Source organism: Pagrus pagrus (assembly GCF_965226575.1).
Source record: "Pagrus pagrus genome assembly, chromosome: 20".
NCBI lineage: Eukaryota > Metazoa > Chordata > Actinopteri > Spariformes > Sparidae > Pagrus > Pagrus pagrus.
Genome location: NC_140207.1, coordinates 2,594,065 through 2,618,534, shown reverse-complemented (window position 1 = coordinate 2,618,534; position 24,470 = coordinate 2,594,065). Strand labels below are relative to the sequence as shown.

General features: G+C 43.5%; 3 protein-coding genes and 1 long non-coding RNA gene across 8 annotated transcripts in view; 3 read left to right on the top strand and 1 right to left on the bottom strand.

Annotated features, from left to right (window-relative positions):
• tnikb (TRAF2 and NCK interacting kinase b) overlaps positions 1-5,670 on the top strand; it is a 46,283-nt gene extending 40,613 nt beyond the window's left edge. For all 4 annotated transcript variants that reach the window (XM_084339879.1, XM_084339878.1, XM_084339881.1 and 1 more), the window contains 2 exons: positions 1,755-1,894; positions 1,983-5,670. In XM_084339879.1, the coding sequence (XP_084196005.1) occupies positions 1,755-1,868 (114 nt within the window). In that variant the 3' untranslated portion in view covers positions 1,869-1,894; positions 1,983-5,670. The remainder of the gene's footprint in view (positions 1-1,754; positions 1,895-1,982) is intronic.
• Positions 5,671-6,030: 360 nt separating this feature from the next.
• On the bottom strand, positions 6,031-10,259 carry LOC311249126. The gene is made up of 3 exons (XR_014621120.1): positions 8,829-10,259; positions 6,783-6,884; positions 6,031-6,627 (listed from the first exon to the last, which is right to left on the bottom strand). It is a non-coding gene; the product is annotated as an uncharacterized lncRNA (long non-coding RNA).
• eif5a (eukaryotic translation initiation factor 5A) lies at positions 8,065-13,349 on the top strand. 2 transcript variants are annotated; one of them, XM_084339882.1, is made up of 5 exons: positions 8,065-8,166; positions 10,269-10,456; positions 11,541-11,645; positions 12,503-12,634; positions 13,009-13,349. In XM_084339882.1, the coding sequence occupies exons 2-5, from the start codon at positions 10,289-10,291 to the stop codon at positions 13,072-13,074; spliced, it is 471 nt and encodes a 156-aa protein (XP_084196008.1). In that variant the 5' UTR covers positions 8,065-8,166; positions 10,269-10,288; the 3' UTR covers positions 13,075-13,349. The 2 variants fall into 2 exon arrangements, with proteins under 2 accessions (XP_084196008.1, XP_084196009.1); XM_084339883.1 differs by lacking the exon at positions 8,065-8,166 and adding an exon at positions 8,234-8,254.
• A 3,328-nt stretch (positions 13,350-16,677) lies between these two features.
• rpl22l1 (ribosomal protein L22-like 1) lies at positions 16,678-18,766 on the top strand. Its single transcript, XM_084340545.1, has 4 exons — positions 16,678-16,779; positions 17,918-18,031; positions 18,294-18,415; positions 18,560-18,766. The coding sequence occupies exons 1-4, from the start codon at positions 16,771-16,773 to the stop codon at positions 18,702-18,704; spliced, it is 390 nt and encodes a 129-aa protein (XP_084196671.1). The 5' UTR covers positions 16,678-16,770; the 3' UTR covers positions 18,705-18,766.
• Positions 18,767-24,470: the final 5,704 nt, after the last annotated feature.

The window sequence follows — 24,470 nt, the reverse complement described above, 5'->3', positions numbered from 1 at the left end:
GGTGGGTAACTGTACGTGTTCTGTGTGTGGACATCATCTTCTGTTAACATGTTTGTGTGTATTTTTCTGTCAGACCAGAGTTTCTCACAGCCAAGCCCGGCCTCAGCCCCCCCCCACCCCAACCCCACACCCAGACAAAACATAAAACCTGCGTCGTCGTCATGTTGTATCCCTGCTGGTCGATCCTCAAAAAAACCTTCCACTGCACATCATTGCCAGCTGGACCCTCTCTGATGACCGCTGGTTTGGTGTCTTATCTTGCATTTCTCTGCTTTCCTGCCACGTAGCGTCAGAACGAGATGGCGTCCACCGCCAGGTTTCAATTGGCTAAACGTTTGTGGTCTCGCTGATGAGAGAGAAATTTATTTTAGAAGTCTCACAAAAGGAGATAAGATCTGTTCCTGGTCTTACTTTCATCCGTCAGCAGCCTCACGTTGATGATCTGCTCGTCTTTGACGTGCGATCGAAGCTGTAGCTTCTGTGTTAAAGGGGAATTCTGGTATTTTTAAACCTGGGTCCAATATTCACGTTTTGGTGTGTAAACGATTCATCGATTATAGATTATCAAAAAATTCCTCTGACGTTCAGGGTGGGAAGCTAATACGTCCTGTTGCTGTGTTCCTGGTTAGAAATCAAATAAACTGACAAATCATAATCAATCAACCACTTCCTGATTGATTAGCGACTGGAAAGGCACGGATAGTGAAAATCTGCAGACTCATGGGGCCATATTTCATAGTAAAACCACATAGTCTATAACCCACTAGCTAACGTTAGCATTCAACCACTTCCTAGCTTACATTGTCGTTTGGTAACGTGCAGTACGTTTTACTTCCAGGCTTAAATAAATGTGTCCAAGACGTGTTCATGTTAGCTAGGAAGTGGTTGAATGCTCACGTTAGCTGTTGGCTAATGGGTCCCTCCGATGTCCCGCCGAATGTTTACTATCCATTGTCTTTTCAGCTGCTGATCAATAAGGAAGCTGTTAAATAGCAATTTGTCAGATTTCCTTCTGGAGCACAACAGTACGACATTGGAGGTTCACACCCTGAACCTGAACGTGACATCAGAAGAAAATGGCTGCCACGCAGTCCTTTGGGGCAACTGCAAACCTCAGAGTCAAGTTTTTGTCACTGACAGGCTCGCTGGAGAGGTCTCGCTCTGAAATATCGTGAGTGTTAAGCAGTTGTTGCCTCATCTAGATTGCCAGAATCGATGATGCGATCTACTGGACCGATTCTGAATCATCTGGTACGATTGAATGAATCATTAACACACCACAACATGTGAATATAGGTCCCAGGTTTAAAGATACCCACATTTCCTGCTGTCCAAGCTGTTTTACAACCTGATCTAAGGCTGCGGCTCACGTGCAAAAGTTCAGACCACCAGCGTCAGGCGATAATTCACTCAGATCAAACACTGACGTCAAACCAATCAAGTGGAAACCCAGCAAGCACCCTTTCACGCCGTCCTGCATTATTTGTTGCTCTGACGGCGTCTTCCCCAACGCCACGCTTCCTCACATGAAGAGCTCAGAGGTCGTCAGAAACTGCTGCAATAATCTCCTCCCGGAGGCGAGGCGGAGGAGGCCTCGATGTGTGACTGGCTTGGGTGTGAGACTGGTGCTGAGTCTTCTCCTGTCCAATCCCCCTCTGTGTGTGTGTTTGTGTGTGTGTGTGTGTTTGTGTGTGTGTGTGGTGTGTGTGTGTGTGTGTGTGTGTGTGTGTGTGTACCCTCTCCTCTCCCTGCAGCCTACATCCACTCCAACCAGATCATGGGCTGGGGAGAGAAGGCCATTGAGATCCGCTCCGTGGAAACGGGACACCTCGACGGAGTTTTCATGCACAAGCGAGCTCAGCGACTGAAGTTCCTGTCGGAGAGGAACGACAAGGTTAGTCTGACAACACCTGGACGCACCTGAGCCTCGGCGCTTCCCCCTCTCTGTCCTTCACACTAACACAAGCGTCTCGTTCCTGCAGGTCTTCTTCGCCTCGGTGCGTTCTGGAGGCAGCAGTCAAGTCTTCTTCATGACCCTCAACAGAAGCTCCATGATGAACTGGTAACGCCTCTCCTTCGACCCACAACCCTTCTCTTCTTCACTCTGAACATCGCCCGACATCAGGAGAGAGGGGCGAACGAAAGACAGGAGGACAGTGTGTGTGTGTGTGTGTGTGTGTGTGTGTACAATGTGTGTGTGTTTGTGGAGGAAAACAACGAGCTGCTGAACGGACGATCGGACAACTGGAGTTAATAGACACTCTCCAACTATAGGGGGCGCTACAGGCCCAATGATGGTGTCACAGTGGACCAGACCTTCGCCTTCCCTGTGGACTGTTGGACTGTTGGACTGGGCTGATGGTTGTTCTGGAGAACTTTAAAGGACAGCGACATCATGCCGAGTAGCCTTTGACTTCCCCATCTGATTGAATGGGGAGCTGTAGAGAAGTTCTCTGTGTAGCACATTAATGTTTCTTACAGGGTGTTCACACTGCGAGTACGATCTGTCCTTCTACTCTGCTTGTCGGTGCGGATGTTCTGACTTCGATCGGACGTCTATTACTGCGCTGTGTTAAGGTAGCATCAATAGAAAAAGACAACTGGAGCTTGTCAGTGACCCACAAAGTGGATGCAACCATTTAAACCAAGTCTCCAAATGTAAAAGTCAAATCGAACCAAAATCACTTTGCAGTCCACACGTAGCCGGCTAAAGTGTTTCGCTCCACGCTGAGCTTTCTGACAACTAAGTGGAGGAATCATTGAACTCAAACCAAATGTTTTACTTTGCATGAACAGACGAATACAGTTGCTCTTTGTCCTCTTTGCAATGTCGGTTTCCCAAGTTGACAATCATGATGTTTCGTCCAAAGCGACTTGGAGACTGAACGCCACCGATTGGCCACAATCCAATGAAATACACCACGACAACAGTTGATTTCCAGCCTAAAAATACTGCAAACAGAAACAAGGCAAAGGTACGAGACTGTGTACATAATTGTTTAAAGAGTAAAGGAATACGCACCAGATCTACATACCTCCACCGAGGCCCAACAGGCCCAGCAGGCCCCTTTATCTGCACCAAACTGGACTCACTCATAGTCAGCAGCCACCTTAATACACCTGATTTATTTCATCAAGATCCACGATCATCTCCTGAGAAATAAACCACAATGTTGAAAACGTCCCGTCTGAAAAGAAAGTGAGAAGTAATTCCTGGATCCGTCCCTTTATCTGGATCTGAACCAAAAGTTAATGCGGTCTATTCTGGGCCGAGACTCATCCTGCATCCCAGTTTGGTGGAAATCCATTCTGTAAAACAACAAACACTATGATGAAAACACAGCCGCCTTGACGGAGATAAAGTTTCCTCTCCTTCCAACTCAGAAGCACCTGAACACGGCCTGACTTGTAGTGATTGTGGCCCCTCTGGACCCGTCAGTGTGGAAAACATATCATTAACAGGGGCCCCAGGAGCTCAGCTGGTGGAGCGTTCGACCCACAACCACGTCGTGATGGCGGACAGACATCCTTGATTCAGTTTATTTACTAATGATTTGGCTAAAAAGTCCTTTTGAGGTTTTTTTCAGTGCATCCGAGTGTCGACGCTGCAGCCAAATCTTATTTTACAACTGAGAATTCAGTCATCTTGCACAGTAGCATCGACGTCATTGCACAGCGGATAGACACCTTAAAATGAGACTCCAGTCTGAAGAGAGATCGTTACAAAACAAATATCAGCACATGTCGTTTTTAAACTTTTCTACATTAGCCGGCTAAGTGTGGACGATCAGCCTGATACCACTCTGCCACTGGCCAGACGTTGAAGTCAAACAACACATCTTATCATCTGAATCCCTTCTGACGCTGATCTCGACGGATGTTTTCTAGACTAACATCTTGTAGCAAAGACGTAACGTGTCTTCTTAGCGCTGTCAGTTTTACACCATCAGGATCCGTTGACCTTGTAGAGTTCGGCTGTGGCCGACGTGCACGTCGCTCCCCTGATCGTCGCTCTCCGTGTCGGTGTCGCTCACAGTGTGAACACTCATCCCGAGTGCTGCTGCTGAAACACCTTCTATTCCCCCGTTAGGAAACAAGCAGTCGGTGTCGCAGGGGAGAGGAGAGATTTAACACGTGTCATCGAGGATGCTGCACGCTTTGGTGTTCAGATACTGTGTCCTGGCAGATCTGTGGTTGGGGAAGGAAGGTTGTAGATATTGTATTATTGCTGCAGCAGCAACACAATAACAAAAGTCTTCACATCGTTTCTCACAGGAGGAATCTGGCGTAGAGTAGTTGCCAACTTCTGGACGTTTCTACTTTTGCTGCCCTTCGTTCTCTCCACCTTTTTTCTGTCCCTGCTGTTCTGTGTGCACCGCTCCTGTGTAAATACTCACGTTGATGTTACGGACAGACTTTGCGAAGCAGGTGAAGAAACACTGAAGAAAAAAAAACAAAAGATAACAGTCTGGCTTTTTTTGTCCCACCTCTGTAAATCTGTCCGTTCTGTAGTTTCTCTCAGATGGGAGGTTTTTTTCTGACCGACGAGCCGAGCAGCGAAGACTTACACTAAAAGTTTGGTCTGGGATCCGAGTTGACTCTTTTTTTTTTTTTTCTCCGTATTTCCATCGCTGTTTATTTGGTTGTGCATCTTGCATGGCGGCACGCGTGTTTTTACCTGTCGTCACTCGTTCTGAATTGTAAGTTTAAGGCAATACGCTGACTGGTCTGACTGAAGACGGCAGGACGGCGAGACTCACACTTTCTACACGAGCCCTGAAGCATTTTTGTCACAACACTGAGCTGTACATTGAAAGTTTTAACTTAGCTTAGCATCTGGGCTTCTATCTCACGAGTAACAGTCAGATAAGTCAAGATTGTACACTGGATGATTATACATTTGCCATTAAAAGTTATATTTTAGGCATTAGGAGCGAGCAGGACGGGGCTCAGCATCACTTTGGATGACGTTTTCTATTTTTCGCAGGGTTGAAAGTTTGACGATGGTCTCTGACGTTTGTGGGATTGAGACTGCGAGAGAGTAAAAAGTGGATCATCTTTTACTTGATATTTCTTTTATTGTTCGTTGACCTTAAAGGATGCGATGGGTGTAAGCGACGCCGCTTTAAGGCCAGCTGAAGCCTTTTACATGTGCGGGATGTGAGCGTTAATCAGCACCCTGTGAATAAAGGTCAGGAGGGTCAGTGGGAGAAACCATAGATAAAAAGATATATATACTGTAAGAATTTTCGTCATGATGATATCTTACTGATCATTTTAGAGAAAGACAAAAAAATAATAATGTTCACTTATTAAAAGCTTAGTTGTCTTTCTACAGAATAGAGAACATAGCTATAAGAATTTCTAAAAAAAAAAAAAAATACAATGTTTTTATTGTGGTATTATTTGTATTTGTATTTCAATTTTTGTACGTATCAAGACTGTGAACGTATGTATGGCTGTCAGCCTGTGAGAGTGTGTGTGTGTGTGTGCGTGCGTGTGTGTGTGTGTAGCTGAGCAGGTGTGTGCACAGGTGTGTGACATGCATGTGAGTGTATGTTTTCACCTTGTCTGAATCACTGGAATCAGTCAAAAAGACGACCTCAATCTGGTAACACACATCTGTGATGTTGGAAATTCTACAATAAATGTCCTCTCCTTGTACAGCGACACAGCGGCTCCGCTCTTTCTTTACACCTCGGCTGCACAGCGACGTTCTCCATCAGACACGGTTGGATGTGAAGACACTAAAGAGTCCTGCACACTGTTGATGCTTCAGGCTCAGGTGCCAACGTGAAAATCAATGTGGAGAGCACCAAAAATAACTAAACGACTTGTCTCAGATCTAATGGACTTGATCCAGTGCTCTAAAATCATGTGAAATAATCCCATGTTTTTGTTTAAAAAAGTAAAATTCCTGCCACATTTGTGCACATAAGTCTTCTACAGACCTGGAGGAAACACTGCCTGTACTCATGACTTACATAAAAAAAGGATAAACGTACCATTTTGAAGAAAACTAAAATCTCAGACACTTACAGCCACTTTATCGACAAATAAAAAGTTAAGAACAGTTTTCTGGATTCTTTGGTTTCTTGTTGACAATTTATGTTCAAATTTCTGCTGAAATCAGTTCATCGATGGAGGAAAACCAATCGCTGTATAATTAAAGGAGAAGTTCAGCCAAAAATGTAAAATCCAGTCATCATCTCCTCCCTCCATATATCATTTCTGGAGCTTCACAGTAAAACAGAGTTGCAGCGTTCTGGTAAACAACTGAAGCAGCTGGAGACAAACTAAACTAAAATGGCTCCATGCAGCTCGTCCAGGGTGATGTCTGCTTCTCCTTTTGGAGACTCTAGGAGCCACAAGTGACCCTCCATCCTGTGAGCGCAGCGCTCTAGTGGGGTAACAGGGCACTCTGAGCTCTTTAAGATGTGCCGGTGTCTGACCATTAAAGGTTTTGAATGTGCTTCTGGGTTTTAGTCTTCAGATTGTATGCAGGTCCAATAGGGGGCGCACCAGTAGCTCAGTTGATGGAGGCTGTGTCCTGCTGCAGAGGCCCAGGGTTTGAATCTGACCTGTGGCCCTCTGCTGCACGTCATCCCCTGCCACTCTCTGCGTATCCTTAATAAAGCAAAGAAAAGTCATATATAAAGTATATATATACATAAATATCAGTCCAATAGTCCACAGAAAAACGATGTACAAGAAAATGAATATTAAAATCTGGTTAAAAGTTTTTCTAACATCTCTTATCAGGTTGAAAATACTGTTTTTACCTGTGTGATATTCTGAGAATAAAAAGATTCAACAGTTATTCCTGAATCACTTTGTGAACCATTGATGCACAGTGTCCATGGCAGGGAACATTCAAGAAACTCCTTCAAAATAACATTGAAAAATAAAAAGAAGATGTTTTATTATTGGCATGACTTTTGAGTAAAAGTAAAATAAAAATATGACTTTGTGATTTAATATTTCATGCATCAAAAGGTTAATACTTCAAATTATATTCACTGATTACTCAACGTGCAACTATTTTGTTAATAAATGACCCGTTGAAGCCAGAAACACCAACATTTTTCTGTTTGTAACTTTTCTAATGTGATGGTTGATTGTTGTTTTGTCAGAATAATCAGCATTTACACAATTATTGCACTTGTAGTTTGCCTCATAGAAGCATACAACAGCAAACATACATCAACAACAACCAAAGAAAGCAATACAGTGAAACATATAACCCCACATGGATACAACACACAAACAAAAGCTGAATAAACACAAATAAAAAGTAAACAAACAAACACAAACAGGTGCTAGTGTCAGTATTTACAGGTCAGCTGAGTCAGACAGCACAGTCCTCTCCAGCAGCACTGTGTACCAGGTTGCTGAGTCTTTTGAAAAACAAGACGAGGAAAGACCTTCTGCACTCTGTGGACCACTGATAAAGCTCCCACTCCCATCAGTAGCTGTGAACTGTGACAAGTTGAAGCTGTGTCATCAGGCTTAAAGGGGCACTATGTAGTTGTAGAGAGGAAATTTAAACCCAGAATTCATGAGGTGATAATACAAACCCAGACATATGTATTTTTTCCCATAAGTGAATAAACAAGCTGTTCTCAGAGGAAAATAAGGTCCCAGAACACAGTTTGAAGCTAGACAGGTGGCAGGGTCCGCCACATATAAGATTGTGTCGTCCTCCGAGGTCAGTTTGTTTATTCAGTTTATTCAATCAAGAGTTCATTCATTATTTCCCATAACTACAGAATGCTCCTTTAAAGGGTAAACCGCTGGATAAAACAGGCGTGTTGACAGAACTGGGCCGGACCCCCTTTTCTTCTTCATGTTTTCCATGTGTGCATTGTGTCTTCTTGCCCAATAAATAAATGTTTTTTTAACATAAAACCTTAATAAGTTGTGACAGCGGCGGGAATGAGGCGCTCCAGCTCTTCTCGGGACCAGAAACACAGACGCCCCTGCCTCCCCGCCGTCCGTAAGAACGACTAAACTGCTGAGTTGCCAGGTTTGACTGGCACGGACCTGGCATCCCTTTCTGCCAGGCTCCAACCGGAACACATAAACGCCCCCCTCCCTCCTTCCTCTACGGATGCTGCAGTAAAGTTGGCCGCGCCTGCGCATTCACGGTCCTCTTTTTCGTGGAAGGTAAGTGTGGCATGGCGCGTGTTTCTGCCTTGGGGGGATAAACGGGAGACCTAACGGTTTTTTAACTGAGCTGAGGACAGATCCGTAGGTATGAAAGTAGTCGTGTGCCGTTCGGAGAAGCTGGGGAAGTGGTTCTTGATTTTCTCGGCGGTGGAAGAGGTTTCGCAGGGGCAGGGTGTGGGTGTCCATGATCCAGCTAACACTATCGGGTTGAATCAAAGGGACATGCGGCCTTCGGCGGCGCGGTCGGTGGAAGTCGCTTGTCATTCTCTCGGCTAATTTCTGCCCTTTTCCGCCGCGCGTTCAGGATCCGTCGTCTGCGTGTCTTCCGTCTTTTTAACGATTATCGCCTAAAATAACGAGCTTACACCGCCGCCGCTGTCGACCGAGCGTCAATCCCTGCCTTTATTTGGACGGAGCTGAATGGGCTGCTAGCATGACTAGCCGCTGTTAGCATCGCGTTAGCCACCGCCAGTCGTATAACGGTATCCGCTGTTGGTGAAGCGGCGGCGCACGTTGGTCGGATAATAACCACCGCGGCTGTAAAAGCGTCTTTCTACAACGCGAGTTCAGGTAATGCAGTTCGTTCAAACGGAAAATGTAAGCTAGCACGAGCTAATGTTTGCGTAACACATCGGTATTAGCTGGCCGGGTAACGTTACCGTTATCTGGCGCAGCTGCACTTGTAAACTCCAGGCCAGCTAACGCTAACTTCTGACGGCTCGCGTTAGCTACTGTGTTCGTGTGAGACCGCTGAAATCACCGCTGCAGTTCCCCTCGGAGTTCATTTTCTTATCTGAAAATAATTAACACATCTTGGCTGCTAATTAGCCGATGTTAGTTTTTTGGCGAGTTATGAAGTTTAGCTGAAGTTGCAGTTAGCAACACACCAAAAAAAAAAAAAAAAAAAACTGCTGGTAGAGCTGAAGTGGCGCAGCCGTCCACCCTCGTGTCGAGCCGGGTTAATTGTCCGCACTTCCACATTTTGGTGTCGCTTTGTGTTTTTTTTAGTTTGACTTTAATTACTCACAGCGGACTCAATTAAATCGGCGGAGCAGATCATGAGGATGCCACTTTTCTCGAGATCTCGCGATATCGATTAGCAAGGCAGCGCTCGAACCGCACAGTGGGGCCCTGAAAAGGCTGCAGTGGTTCCGAGCTCAACCCGGGCAGGGACCGGGCCATAAAAATGTCATTTAACCCGCTGCGAACCTAAAATGGGGTGATTGCCAATCAGGTGTTCACACACAGGGAGTTTACCTTTTTGTGTTTCAGGTGCAGACTAATCAAAGTTCACAATATGAGAAAATAATATTTAAAAGTCTAGAGTGAAATAAAAGAGCCGCTCATAAATGTAGTTTAATTAAAAAAAGTGCAGTTTAATCAGAAAAAGATCTTCATTGACTGAACAAAACTAAATAAACAAACTTTGATTTAATGACTGAATAAACAAACTGCTCTTAAAAGACGACACAATTTCATGTTTTACTTGGTTTAAATATGTGGCGGACCCTGCCACCTTTCTAGCTTCAAATGGTGTCATTTTCCTGAGAACCGCTTGTTTATTCACTTACAGAAACAACGTATACTTCTGAGTTTGTATCATTACCTCAATAATATTGTAAATATAGAAATTATGAGTTTTTTCTCTCCAAATCTAGTGTCCTTTTTAACAATGAAAAAAATGGGCATATTAAAGTCGGCTTCATCAATATAAAACAATAATTTGGCCATAAATAGTGTTTTGTGAGTTAGTGTGTTTGCTACGTCTCTCTGGAGGTTTTAATTGTAGATTAAGGGGAAGTAGCTGGTGTCACGTTACTTCACACACTGGTGCGATTATGGCAGCCGTCATGTAAAAACCTCAAACTGCTGATCTTTAAAAAAAAACACAAAGGTAAAGCTCTTGCAGAACCGGCAATGGGCTCGTCCATCACTGCGCTCGTTGACCTTCTCACCCTGTCTGTGCCTCTCAGCTCTGAGTGTATTGGTTTCTAGCCTAGGTGCAAACTTAAAAACAGCTCGTAAATGGTTAGTTGACATGTGTTTGACTCTTAATCAGTGCAGAGACAAATGTATTGATGTGTGAATATCTTTTGCAGCGCCCCTGACCCATCGCACCATGGCAGATCCCGATCTTGATTTCACGACCGGCGAGTCTGGCGCCTCCGCCACTTACCCCATGCAGTGCTCTGCTCTGCGAAAGAACGGCTATGTGGTGCTGAAGGGACGTCCCTGCAAAATTGTGGAGATGTCCACTTCCAAGACCGGCAAGCACGGACATGCCAAGGTAAAATCATCCTCAAACCGTGGTTAATGTAGCCCCTTTAAACTGACAGCAGCTGAGAGGCGGCAGTGCAATGTTAAAAGGGAAAAAACTCAACCGGCGTCAAAGATGTTTGGCAGAGACGGGAGGCTCAGCTTGGGTTTAATGGTCTCAGATTTCACATCAGTCTGAGCCAAGCTGCCTGAAGTGCTGCTCTTGTAATGCACAGTCTGCTTATCTTTTTCTTCAAACACCAGGGTGCTCCCACGTGGACTTTAACCTCCGGTGGGACTTGGTCACGTTAAATGTAAAAAAAAAATAAGATTCTGGTTGAACATTTTTAAAAGTTAACATCACTTATTTAGTGATTTAAAAATGGTAGGAATACTTTGTACCTTGAAATCCCCGTGCACCTGCCTCCTAAACTGGGGGAAACATTTTCATCCATCATGTCATGACTCGTGGTCTGTACACGGACCGCAGATCAAAAATGACCAAAAACCAGAGATTCAAACATCAACAAGTATCAAGGTGGAGCGCCTGGGTTGCTTCTGGTTTTTTAATTGGTCTTTTTCACGCTTTCCAAGAGCACCGGACACAATTTATCTACATTGTGTTACAGCAGTATGTGTTCATATGTACTCTCCCTGCTAAAGGTGCAATATGTAAGAATTGTCCACCTGTCAAATTCGTACTCTAACAAATGGGGGGCAACATATCACCAAGGTAGCCACCAACTGTAGCTGCTGTTTGGTAGTGAGCATAGTTAACCGTGCAGCTAGCAGTCGTGACTCTACCACCTGAGCAGTGCTGGTGTTTACTATCGGAGTGTCACCTCTTGAGGTACAAAATGGCTCGGGCCAACTGGTTACTTCAGTAGTTATATCTGGGACACCATACAAAGATGTCCTCGACATGTCAAAACTGTTACCCCTTCAAATTAAGTTGATTTTTGTTTTAAAGGAATTCTTACACAACCTTTTTAAATAAACAGGGATTTTAGGGCCTTGTGTAAATCAATGTGTTTAGTTGAACAGCGCAGATTCACTGGGACATGATTCTTAAATACTTCACATCACTGTGAAATAATAAACATTTTCTTCTGCAGGTTAACCTGGTTGGTATCGACATCTTCACCAACAAGAAGCATGAAGATATGTGCCCCTCCACCCACAACATGGAAGTTCCCTCCATCAAGAGGATAGACTACCAGGTAAACGGCTTCATACCGTCTCTCACAAGTGTCACAGCAGTTTACCAAAGAATGTGTAACTCAGTAAGAAATGTTGGGTGTTTATTAAAGCATGTTCAGCTCTTTGTGGTCAGATTGGGACTGAGTTGTAGCGGTTGACCATTTTTTTCAGGGTTGATATTGATTATTATTAATCGAGGAGACCGATAACTGGGACCAACATACATTTACAGGAAAAAATAATCAAAATAAAATGTAATGAACTAAAATGTACTCGAGCACTGCACATACAAATTTGAGATACTTTGCTTTAACTTCACTTCATTTATTTGATCAATTCAGCTGCTGGTTACTTTGCAAATACAGATAATTCAGTGCTGATCAGCTGTTACACTGATATCAGATAGTGCTGTGGACACTGAGACAACAGAGTGCTGACCACATACTGAGGCTGCTGCACCAGAGCTAAAGTTGTGCGTTCTTTAAATAAATGTGTTTTATCGGCAATTCGACACGTGCTGAATATCTGTTGATTATCTGTCTATCCCAACTCAGTAACTTCAGGTTGCTCGCTCAATTTACATCGAGAAAACTTACTTGCTCGCTTAATTTGACCAGGAGTACATCTATCAAACAGCTAAACATTTTCAACACATCAAGAATTGGCTTGACGACTGCAGTAATTCTGCTTGTGATCCAGTTTCCCCTCCAACTCTGAGCATCATCTTCTAATATGAACAAGAAAATAGAAGTAACCAACACTTCAGTGTAATTGTAAGCACAATGCAGTCAGGACGTGTGCTGTGAGTTTGACAGTCAAGTCTTTATTGTTGCAGTAAATGTGGTCACTGACAGTTTAATGTGTCCTCACCTTCCAGTTGGTTAACATCAATGAGGGCTACATGTCCTTGATGAGCGACAACGGCGACATCAGGGAGGACCTGCGTGTCCCCGACAACGACATCGGCAAGGAAATCGAAGCAAAGTTCGATGCGGGTGATGAATTCATGGTGAGTGTAAACAGATCCACAGCACAAATGTACCAGATTATTCAGGGGTCACAAGGTAACTGATGGATCTGTGTAATTCCTGACCTGCTCGGCAGGAAGACGCCCGACACCAGAAACTAAAAGACGTAAATGACGACATGGCAAATATTTGACATTGTCGACACTGACAGCAGTGAGAACACGACACGTCTTGATGTGTCTGCCATGTGTTTATGATTGTGACATTTTTAATTTTCACTCCTGAAAGCAGACGGGGTTCAGTCCTGAATTGAAGCAGAAAGTCGTGGCTCGGGGGAAATGTGAGGCGTGCGAGCCGCATGTGTAAAGTTTCAGATGATTGACTCGAACATGTTGTGTGTGCTCACTCTCCGCAGGTCACCGTGATTTCTGCCATGGGGGATGAATGTGCTGTCGCTACCAAGGTCTTGGCCCAGAAATAGGGAGACGGACTTTGCTGCCCAGGCAACAAGCACCACCCACAACCAGTCTCTTGCATTCTCATTGGTTCTGTCACCAAAGCGTCGGCCTTCACAGACAACCTCAATCATTCTGTTGTGATTTCTCATCATTGATCTTTTTTTTTCTCCCCTTTTCGTTTCTCTTTTCCATTTGCTGTTGGGAAAGTTCCACTGCAGCTCGCTGCGTGGTCCTCCGCCTGATCGCTGAGGTTTTGTTTGGTAACAATCTACTTTATATAAAACAACTTCAAAAATAATGATCAGTTGCTCATTCCTGCTTATTTTTGCCTTCAAGTGTTGGTTTCACCACTCACATTCCTGAATGTTTAAATAACAACGGGATTCAGCTTTTGTATGATTATTTTTTTATATTCTTGAATATAGCAGGTCTAGCCTTTTAGAGGGAAGGGGAGGGGGGCAGTTTTTGAGTTGTTAAAGCAGTGGGAGGGAGGGGTTGCCCCTGTAGATACTAAATTCTGGTTTAGGTTGTCCCTCTAGCAGCCATATCGCTTTCCAGCATGGCCTTTTGCTCTGGTTCCTGAGTGGATTAGGTGCGACAAGGTCCATTTTTCTCCTAATTGCTGGTAATGGTGGTGGCTAGCACTTAGAGCACTTGAGGTCCACCCCAGCATGTCAAAGCTCTAAAACCAAGAAAAGAGAAGTTTTTTTTTTTTTCTTCCCCCAAGAAGACCAGAAACAAGCTTCAGTGATTTACCCTCGTGATGCCAGTCTCTTGTCTGTGTAGAAGTTTGAGGGGCGTGAGGGTCCTGTGCACTCACACCTCTCGTCCACCGGGGCAGTCGAGGGCTCACCCCGCTGCCCCGGTCATCCCCCAATACAAAAGGAGTGTTATATCTTGTTTTGAGAGGCATGAGTGTGTAGCGGTGTGGGCCTCCGAAATGTGGGAGGCGGTTTGCAGTGAGGCGTGTGGTTCTTTTGAGGGACTCGATCGGGTTGGGGAGGGTGGTAGAGTTGCAAAATTTTTGTTCATTCGAGGCCTTTGTCACCTGACTGGAGATGGCAAAAATAAAACGATGAAACAAATGGACAAAAACTGCAAACTATGTCTGGCTTTCTGTCTCCAATACACCCAGTAATTTGAAGTCGTTGTGGTAACGTGACGGTGTGGCTCGCACAATGGTGGATTTCTTTCTAAAGTGCTCAAATCCTAACAAACCTAATCCCAAAATGTGTAGTTTACAAGCTCAGAACTGTCAGGGTTGTAGAGGTGAAGTGTGGTGAAAGGTGTGGTTGTGAATGGCAAGACACTTTTTTCTGGTTTGACTTGTGCCACGGGATGTTTTTCAATCTAAAAGATCACACTTGAACTCTAAAATTGCAGTTTGTCAGAAAACTAATCAAGTATAAGACACTGCAAGTACATAATTTGAAAGTCGACATACCCAACAATCACGTAATTGGTGTCTGATGTAACACTGACCAAAGCCTATTCTGAGCTGCTGCTGTGAATTGGCTTTCTTAAAACTAACTTCTTCTGGGATGACTGGCTGCAATATGTCCAGACTTCTTTGGGTTTTTCACCGTTTTTTAATACTTGTCCAGGTGATTGTGAGTTGATGTTCGTGAGGAGGGTTTTACACTAAACTAAATGGTGATTTACCACTTTAAAGCTGTATTGAACTGCAAAGTGATCTTTTAAATTCAAACATGTGGTCTGTGGTACGGTTCAAACAATCAAAACAATTGTCTCGCCATTAACTTCTGTTCAAAGAGGGTTTCGCCTCTGTGTGTTTACAAGCTCAAAACATTTTTTTCAAAACTTTATTGCCATTTATGCACAGTAACAGACAATTAACATAGAAGAAAATCACCTTGAGATTGGGTTTCACTTGTCATAAAGATAAAATTGCACCATTATAGGGGTAGATCATACTTGCAGTTACCTGATGTATACCTGCAAAGACTGTACATAAAAAATAAAATGGATGAAAATAAAAAATTACGGTACAAGAATCCTAACCAATAGTCAATAACTGGTGTCCTTTTCCTTCTAAAAAAAAAAATAATGGGCACTGTTAGTTGCAGCTGTCTTCCATCATGTAAACATGTCTGACTTCTGTGTTGTGGAAGCGTTAGGTTTCATCCATTTAATCATTTTCACCAGAATATGCAACATAACACTATTCAGGTGGGCAGGTAATACTTGGTATCAGAACTTCAGTGGGTCCGGGCGGGTGCAGAAGTTGTCAGTGGCGTCTTAAAGCCTGGGCTCCCTCCAACACGGACCAGGAGGTGGACTTTAAAGCCTCACTAGCTAGCTTTCCCCCCTCACACCACAGACCAGGGGTTTGGAGCATTTGCATCCCCAAATTTCATGTAGCTGTGGCCATGTTTTTGATTGTATTTAGCTTTTTTCTGCTCACTGTCAGTGGGCCTTTTTTCAGTCCGGGTCCTGGTTTCAGTCTGACCCACAGGTGTTTTCACTGTCATTTAAACATTTAAACTTGTGTTGGCATTTCCAACATCACAAAACACAGTCCATAAATCATAAATGGCTTGGGAACCCCTGTCCTAAATGACTCAAAACTATTGTTGGTTCATTCAGCTGAAGATGTTTTCATAAACTTCAGTTTGGATACAAGTATAACCTGCTTAACCAGCAGGAGCACTCTGATAGTGAAAGGAGCCTATGCAGGGTGCACTAGTAGGTGGTGATCATGAAAAGAGCTTTATTCTTTAACAAGTTTAGAGTAGTGAAGGTGATTAAAGGGGCAGTATGTAGATTTGGAGAAAAAACTCAGAATTTTAACATTTACAATAATGAGGTGATAATACAAACTCAAAAAGTATCTTTCTATAAGTGAATAAACAAGCTGCACTCAGAGGAGAGTAAGGTCCTCATGATGGTAATAATGTGATAGAGGGCTCGAGAACTGAAAAAGCTGAAGGCAACAAGAAAAAAAGTTGTGGTTTTTCTACAAATACAAACACGACTGAAACTACGAGAGGAAAAAAAAAGCCTGTGCTTCAACATTTCCTGGATCTGTGCTGTATTTCCTTCTGTTGTGTGTCTGCACATGTAGTCATGGCAGCACATAACGTGTCTTCAGTTGCAGAGCGGAGACACGCCCGGCCTAAATGTCCTCCATGGTGGTGTGATGATGAACAGTCATGTGAGCCTCCCTGCACGCCGAGCCACACAAACCACCACAATGGAAAGAAGGGTGCGCGTCTGTCATGGCTGCTCTGACTCATCTGGATGGATTCTTGTTTTCTCTCTGCAAGTTCATACAAATGCAGCTGACTGATGTTAGCAGGTCTGAGGCCCTGGTGTGTGTGTGTGTGTGTGAGGAGGGTGTGAATGATTAACCAGGCTCAGCAGGTTTATTATCAGGGTGTTTTTGGGCTGTGGTTGACCTTTGGACTGGTCACCTGACACAGACAGCTGCTGAAACAACAGGTAAAACTTAAATTGTGAAGTTTTCAGGTTAACCCTGGTGAAGTGCAGCGGTGGCTGTTGTGTGTCCAGCACATAACAGACACATGTCCCTGCTGTGAGCTGCTCCTGGTCTCCACTCGAGCCATTTTCTCAGATTCATGTGTGGAAATGTTTATTTCTGCTGTCTTCACCATATTTGGTAAGGGCGTTCCACGCGGCGCTAACTACGTCACAGCTGCGTCACCTCCGGTTCGCTCTTTCCCTTCCGAGCTCTTAACATGGCACCGGTAAGTCCGGCCAGCTCCTCCCGACTTTACGCTTTTCGTTACTAATTCCTTCGCCTTTTTGATTTAATCCGCTCAATATCGTGTAAACCGAAGTGAAGCTTTGACTTTAGAGCTGTGTGTCGAACAATGAGCGGGTTTAAAGGGAAGCAAACCAGCAAGCTAGCAGGGTTAGCATTAGCTCGTGGTATTCTTGACGTTTGCGTACACGTGTCCCATTCATCAGCCCGTAACAGGGGGCCGATCTCCACTGGAAAACATAGCTTTTGTTTTATATCAGTGTTTTTCCTCCTCTTAACTGAATAACTTGATCCGTACATGTAAGTCTACATGTAGTATCTGACCCGCTAGTTAATTCGGCATGGCATAAATATTAGCTATCCTAATTATTAATCTTAAAATGAGTTGAGGCAGCTATATTTACATCCAATTTTCATTTTTTTTTCTATTGAAATCACGTTTTTTCATCGAGTTGTTAATTAAATCCGCATGAAACCTTTTAAGTAACAAGTGACTAAAGCTATCAAATAAATGTGGTGGAGTAAAAGTACAATATTTACCTTGAAACTATCAGAGTGGAAGTTTAAAGTGACAAAAATGTAAATATACTTGAGTAGAGTACTGTACTTGAGTAAATGTTTCACTACTTGTTGGCGTTATTATTTATTGACAAATGTTTTTACATGTCAGTAAAATTCAGGTAGTTGCTTCCTGTCACTGTTAATTTGTATCGATACTTATTATATCATGAATATAATATATTTCATGTTGGCACTTTATGTTGTGAATTAAAAGTGAGCACTAAACTGATATTTCTTGGTGTGGGTCACAAGTCGAAAAGGTTGAGAAACACTGTACTTCAACGCTGAGACGAGTCCAGAAAGATAATAGAATAGAGGGAGGAAACAATAATTAGACTACAGGTAGCTTACAGCTTTATGGTGATGAAGAATATGGTGCATTCACAGATGTCTATAAATTTACTATCAGCGAAAATGAATCTAGTGTCTAAATAGTAAGTTAACTGGTGTAAGCGGAGCAGTAAAAGTAAGAATAGTGACTTTAAAGAGGAGCAGGATCAGATCTGTGCTGCTGCTGATATCGAAGTTTCTGATCTTGTTCCCTGTTTTTAACCTGTCAGATCAAACAGAGGAGGCCGACTGTCGGCAAGAAATCCAAAAAGGGAGCTTCATGGAAGTTCACCTTGGACCTGACCCACCCTGTGGAGGACGGGATCCTGGATTCTGCAAACTTTGTAAGTCTACCTGCAAAAGTTACTGTGCTTTAAGTGTTCGACGCTGTGAATTTTGGTAAAAAAAAACCCAGTACATTTCCTTTGCATCCATGATCCTCATTATTTTCTCACACCTTAACTGTATCCATAATGTAGTCATGAAAGGGTTAATGTAGTGACCTCTGCAAGCAGCTAACCCCGTGTCTGGACTAGGGTTCCCTTCCCTAGCTCCTAATTTACTAGGGTTCTCTTCCCTAGTGTGTCACTGTGCTCTGTCCCACAGGAAATCTTCCTCAAAGAGAGGATAAAGGTCAACGGAAAGACGGGGAATCTGGGTAACATCGTCCAGGTCGGCCGCATGAAGAACAAGATCAACGTCACGTCTGAGAAGCAGTTCTCCAAAAGGTGAGATGAGATGTGTTGGAGCAAACCTCAGGAAACCTTGTGGGAAATCAGAACACTGCTGCTTCAAAAGAGAAACCAGACCAATTCATATTTTATTGCACTTCACATATCTTGGGTCTAACAATACTCCCCTTTCCCCTCCAGGTATCTGAAGTACCTCACGAAGAAGTACCTGAAGAAGAACAACCTCCGTGACTGGCTCAGAGTGGTGGCGTCTGACAAGGAGACGTACGAGCTGCGTTACTTCCAGATCAGCCAGGACGACGAGGAGTCGGAGGCAGACGAGTAGACGGTCGCAGCAGAGCTCACAGCTGTCTGTGTGTGTGTCAGGAGAATAAACGTGGAAAAACATTTCTGTCTTGTTTTCATTTTTATTGTTACTAAAACAAAATCTCTGCACATCGAAACGTGTGACGGGTGTTGAGAGCAAACACACCTCCAGTTCAACCTGAATTTTTCTGTTTTATGACGCCGTTATAGTTCATTACAGCCAAGTGTTCTGACAAAGCAAGACCGGAATGAAATGGGAATTATTTAAGAGACGCTGAACTAATTATTATATATAATAAAAACATGAAATCACTGTTATCGTCACTACCCGTATATCTCCACTGCTGTACACTGATCTGCGTTTTTACTCACCAGTCAGAATGAAACGCATTCAGAAGACTTCACCACCTTGTGATTTAATAAAGATATCTTCATTTAAAATCTATGAAACTTTACATAAGCAGGAGATTTTAAAAAAGGACAAAGGTAGAAAAAGTCACCGTTAATGAAAGGTTTATAAAAAACGGAGAAATTCAGGATGTTTTTATAACTGTAGGTCTGAGAATGAAATGTAGTCCAGGTGCATTGATCAGCAACTCGTATGTTTGAAGGTGTCTGATGGATCATTTTACAGTACTGTGATAGATGTTTCCATTATTTAGTCCACCTCATTTATATTAATTTGGACAGGCTAAATATCACCGATCCAGTTCAGCAGCACCTCAAACTACATCCTCTAAAATGAACCAACACCTGTAATCAGTTCATTTAGGATCAATTACAGACTGTTGTGTTAGACTAGTTTAAGGAAGCGTGAATGTAAACACAACATGTCGCCCTGCAGCTGACACCACTGTGCACCTGAAGATGGCTGAAGCAGTACACTCAGTGCACACTAGGTGGTGCCACAGATGTCGACATACTTACATGGAGTTTATCACCAGCATCATTCAGACCAGACTGATGCAGCTTAATGTCAAAACTGAAAAAACATAAAAAGTAATGCACATAAATCAAAATCAAGACATTAAACTTGTGATGTTGCCAAGTTAAAGTTCAAATTAATGCAGTTCAGATCAGGCAACAGCTTGACAGAAGTCTGGATGATTAACAGGCTGTTTCTTTTGTCAGTGTTATAATTTATTCTTAATTTAATGCGTAACAGTTATTAAGGGGCTTTTCACTTCATCTGTAGTTCATCTGAAAGCTCTGGAAAATGTCTGAAACCCAAAGTTCAGGTCGTAAAAGTGATTAAGTTGTATGAATCTGACATTCTCATTGCAATATAAATCACAAGGCTTGTTTATTCACTCGTTTGTACAAACGTTTGTATTATTACCGCAATAATATTGTAAATATTAAAATTCAGAGTTTTAATTTCTTGTCCAAAACTTCACAGTGCCCATCTGTGTTATACTTGAAACTTTGTAAATCAGAAGGTAAGTTTATTTGTAACGCACAATTCAGACACAAGGCAACTCAAAGTGCTTAACAGGGGCATAAAAATAACATTAAAAGACTTTATTTACGTTTTAAAACATTATTACAGAGGACAAATAACTGTCGACATCAATTAAACTGAATTCAGAGTGTAAAAATCAACCGTGTGTCCTCAGGAGCCTTCTCAGCTCGTTACTCTCCAGTTAAAACAATAAACAGGTGAATGTAACCAGAGGAGTGAGTCACACAAAATACACAACATATCAACACTTTCTATGTTGAGAAGTCACCAGAATATATTTCCCACAACTCCCATCAGACACTGTCTGGTGGGAGTTGTAGCTGCTGTCTCAGGGGGTTTCCAGTTCATTAGTACAGACAGATGAAAGAAACTGAACAACAGAACCAGAACCTTTTCCCTCTTCATGAACTATAACTGCGATGAGCCGGTGCTCTCTGCCTCCGTCCTGCATGGATCATCTCAGGCTGCCAACGAAAAACCTTTATTCCCTTAAACAGAAAAGGATGTTTTGCTTCATTGTGTGTGTGTGTGTGTGTGTGTGTGTGTGTGTGTGTGTGTGTGTGTGTGTGTGTGTGTGTGTGTGTCTGGATTCACTCCCATCCGCTCATCTGTTGCGTATAAAGCACGCAGCCTCAGGAATGCATCCACCTTCAGCTGCTCTGCGGCTGATGGCGTCTCCAATCCTTATGTGAGGAGTCACAGTTTCTAACGTACAGACGCTCGGACTGTTGAGTTCACAGTTTACAGTCAGAGTCCGTATTTAGTCAGCCTGCAGAACAGTTACTTAACTATGGGAAAGGATAAAGAAATACAATAGATGAGGAGGTGGAAGTGAAGTGCAAGAAGGTGCTCTGAACTGTCCTTGAAGCCCACGGTCTTTAGATTCGGTTTCTTTGGCTGCTCACTGTCGCTATAACAAAAAACTAAAGATGAAGGTCTTCTATGACGCTGGTATCTTGGCAATACAAGCTTTTCATGTGCCTCCAGCAGAGAGGTCCCGTCTCTGACTGATGATTTTTCAGGTATTTTCGAGTTTGGCTTGAAGTCTCCTCGAGAGAAGCTCTAAAAATGAGTTAATTACATAAAACTCAGGTCGCCTCACTGTCCATAAACGTGCTGACAACAAAATCAGCTGCCTTCTTTTCCCCTAAAGGTTCTGGCTTTAAATTTAGAAGTAGAAGACGGAGAGGTGAGGATGTAACCATGTAGGAAGGACGTGGTTCAGACCAGAGAAATCCACTTCAGGAGAGAGTCAGAGAGGAAGGGAGTCGGAGAACGAGAAACATAACATGAAAAAACTTTTAAACTGTACCTCACGTCAGATACTGCAAGATAATTTATCCCAAACATCCAGATTACTTCACCGTACATCAGCCGTGAGCGAGCGAGCAACAACAGGCTTTTTGTCTTCAGGTGAGCCTCTGACTACGCTCAGCACTCAGCAGAGACTCTGGTTCTGGTTCTGGTTCTCTCTCTCCTCTCTGTAACGTTACGTTCATGAAGTAAAGTCCATTTCCCCTCCAGCTCCAGTCAGCAGTCAACATTACAGAACAGAACCACCTCTGGATCACTGCTGCAGTCAGGCTGATAAACAGGAGTGAAGATAAATCCACTTTTAATCCCACAAGATAAAAAGTAACTCTGAGCTCTCTTCCCGTCGGATCAGAGCAGAACCTGATGAGACTGATGAGGTGTTTATTCCTCCAGAAGGTCCGGATCTGCACCTGACTCCACTCAGTAACGGCAGAAATAACATATCGTGTGTTGAACAGATCATGTTTGAGATGATGTCACCAGGATTCGTTATTTGGCTGATAATCAACCAATCAGAAAAGCCAGCAGCCTGATATCAGCATGACTGCTTCCCAGACTGGTGATGAATAATGCACCGGATTACACTGGTACACTGGTCCAGTTCTGAGCACTGGACGAAATGCTTCAAACTGGATCTGATTATCAGACCAAAACAACTCAGACGGACACGATGAAAGCTTCATGTGAACCAGCGGAGACACAGCAGAGTGGACCGACGCTCAGCTCTGATCCGGCGGGAAGGATTCACCGTTTCTCCCACAGCTGTCCTGTAACCAAGAACAACTTGTGGACAGTGTTAGTGTCTTGTTTCTCCTGTTTCAGACCATCATGTTACAACGTCTGCAGGTAACGCTGTAATCTGACTCTGTGTATCAGTTTACCAGCAGATAACTGCAACAAGACAACACATACTATACGTTCAGAAGACTCATCCACTCGCTGAACGAGTGCAGCAGCGCTGAAATGTGACTGTGTTTTGCTGCGTGATGGACAAAATGACCTCTGAAGACTGATCATGACAAAATAAATGTCCCCTTACACCAGATGTAGTGAGTGTGTTGTCGTTTAGTGTCGTCAGTGACGTCGTCTCCTAACTGAAACAGCTGCTCCTGTATATCAGCAGCTCACAGAACTGAACCAGAACCAGCTCTCCTTTCACACAACTGCAGTTGTCAATATGAGCAGATTTATTGTGATGTTCATCTTTTTTACGACCTTTTCTGAGCCCAGTCGGCTCCATGTTGGTGTTGGAGAATGTAGTTTGGAGTAAGGTCCCATGAGGTCCACCTGAAGTGGCCTGACTTCAGCTCTCTGTGACAGAAAGTCAAACAGAAGTTGTGAAGTTTGAAAGATGTGGCTCTTTATCTGGTTAAGAGGATCGTGATGCTTGAATTGCATTCTGGGAAATGTAGGATCCATACTAGGGACTATAAATCAGGATATATGGACTTCTGCTGCTTCCAGTTTGAGCCTCATCATCAACAAAACATTTTTTCATTTGCTTGTCTCTTGTGAGTCCACCAACTTTAGTGAAGTTCGTCCAGACGAGACGTTATTAACACTCGTCTCTAAGCTGAATTTTTAGCTACTAAGCTAAAAGTGTTAGCCCACCTCGACCACAGATGTAAATAACATCTTTTCAAATCAATGTGAGATCTTCAGGAGACTTATATTATGCTTGTGCGCTGTTTGGAGCCATTTTAGGTTTAAAAGGGATCAAACTCCTCCTGCAGGTAGAAAGTTGGAAAACTGATACAACTTTCCATTACACAGCTGGCAGCCAAACACACACACACACACACACACACACACACCTGGTCAGTTCCCAGCTCTGCATACAAAAACTAAAGAAGCGTCACTGTTGGCAGCAGCAGCACAAAGTCAACTCACACACACCTTCTCAGCAGCTCATCTCCTCTCTCCTATGAATGACAGACAGACAGACAGACACACACACACACACACACACACACACACACACCTGCTCAGTCTCAGGTGTTCAATAATGTATCAGCTGATCACATGCTGTCAGCTCTGAATGACTAACGCTGCCGTCTCCTCTTGTCACCATTTCCTGCAGGTCTGCAGAGGAACGTGCACTGAACCACACGCCTCCCGCACTTCTTCAGGGAAACACGACAGGTGAGTGTGTTACCTGTCTGCTCAGGTGTGCATCTTTACACTGCATGTTCTTATCAGTCACAAGTAGGAAGCTCTCTGTGCTCTTCACTGCCTTCAGTCCAACCTGCTGATGTTGGTCAGGTTCTGAGTTCAGGTGTTGATTCGAGTGTGACACAGTCGTTTCACGTTTGTAAGAGTCGTTCAGGTCTGTGTGGTTCAGTTTGAGCTTCCACAGTCGTACCTTTCCGTTGTGAAAGAAGATCCTCGGTGTTCATTAATGTTTCAGAGAGGGAGTCTCGCTCTAGTGAGTGAGGAGAGCAGCTGATGGTTTCATCATCATCAGGGCTGGACAGGTACACCTGCCTGATACTCACCTTTTATTCAAATAATCCGGTGTTAGTGAGGCTGTGTTTGGTTAATTACACTCTCACCTCTTGAGGCATTGAGCCAGAATCAGTGGGATTTGTCCCAGCTGTTCCTAAACGTACCACAAAGACAGTTTATTGTTGAGTCTCGTTCCCAGGACGTCAAATAGAGTGGACAAATGATGAAATGTAAAGAAAAGATGTTTCTAGTTATTTTCAGGAGGTTGCATTGAGGGAATTTCCTGTTTCTAAAAGCTACGAAGCCTCTTACAGAAGAGCCAATCTTCTGGTTGATGGTCTTGTCTGCTCGTGTAAGTCATATAGAGAGAAGTTCCTTGTAGTCCTCTGAACACATCTCCCATCTCTGTGTTTCCAGTCTCATCTCTCCATGTGGATCTGCGGCTCTTGAAGAACGAACCTAACAGAAGAACGATGATGAAGAGAATTAAAGAATGATAGAAACAGTGTCAGAGAACAGAAGGAGTCGCACACAAACATAGACAGGTATCAGACAGGTGCAGCA

What these genes read in the sequence shown, in the direction of transcription:
- eif5a (XM_084339882.1), top strand. Translation starts at nt 10,289, where the DNA reads ATGGCAGATCCCGATCTTGATTTCACGACCGGCGAGTCTGGCGCCTCC. An exon ending in GCAAGCACGGACATGCCAAG is followed by an intron (nt 10,457 to 11,540) that starts GTAAAATCATCC and finishes TTTCTTCTGCAG; the next exon opens with GTTAACCTGGTTGGTATCGA. An exon ending in ATGCGGGTGATGAATTCATG is followed by an intron (nt 12,635 to 13,008) that starts GTGAGTGTAAAC and finishes CACTCTCCGCAG; the next exon opens with GTCACCGTGATTTCTGCCAT.
- rpl22l1 (XM_084340545.1), top strand. An exon ending in TCCTGGATTCTGCAAACTTT is followed by an intron (nt 18,032 to 18,293) that starts GTAAGTCTACCT and finishes TCTGTCCCACAG; the next exon opens with GAAATCTTCCTCAAAGAGAG. An exon ending in GAGAAGCAGTTCTCCAAAAG is followed by an intron (nt 18,416 to 18,559) that starts GTGAGATGAGAT and finishes TTTCCCCTCCAG; the next exon opens with GTATCTGAAGTACCTCACGA.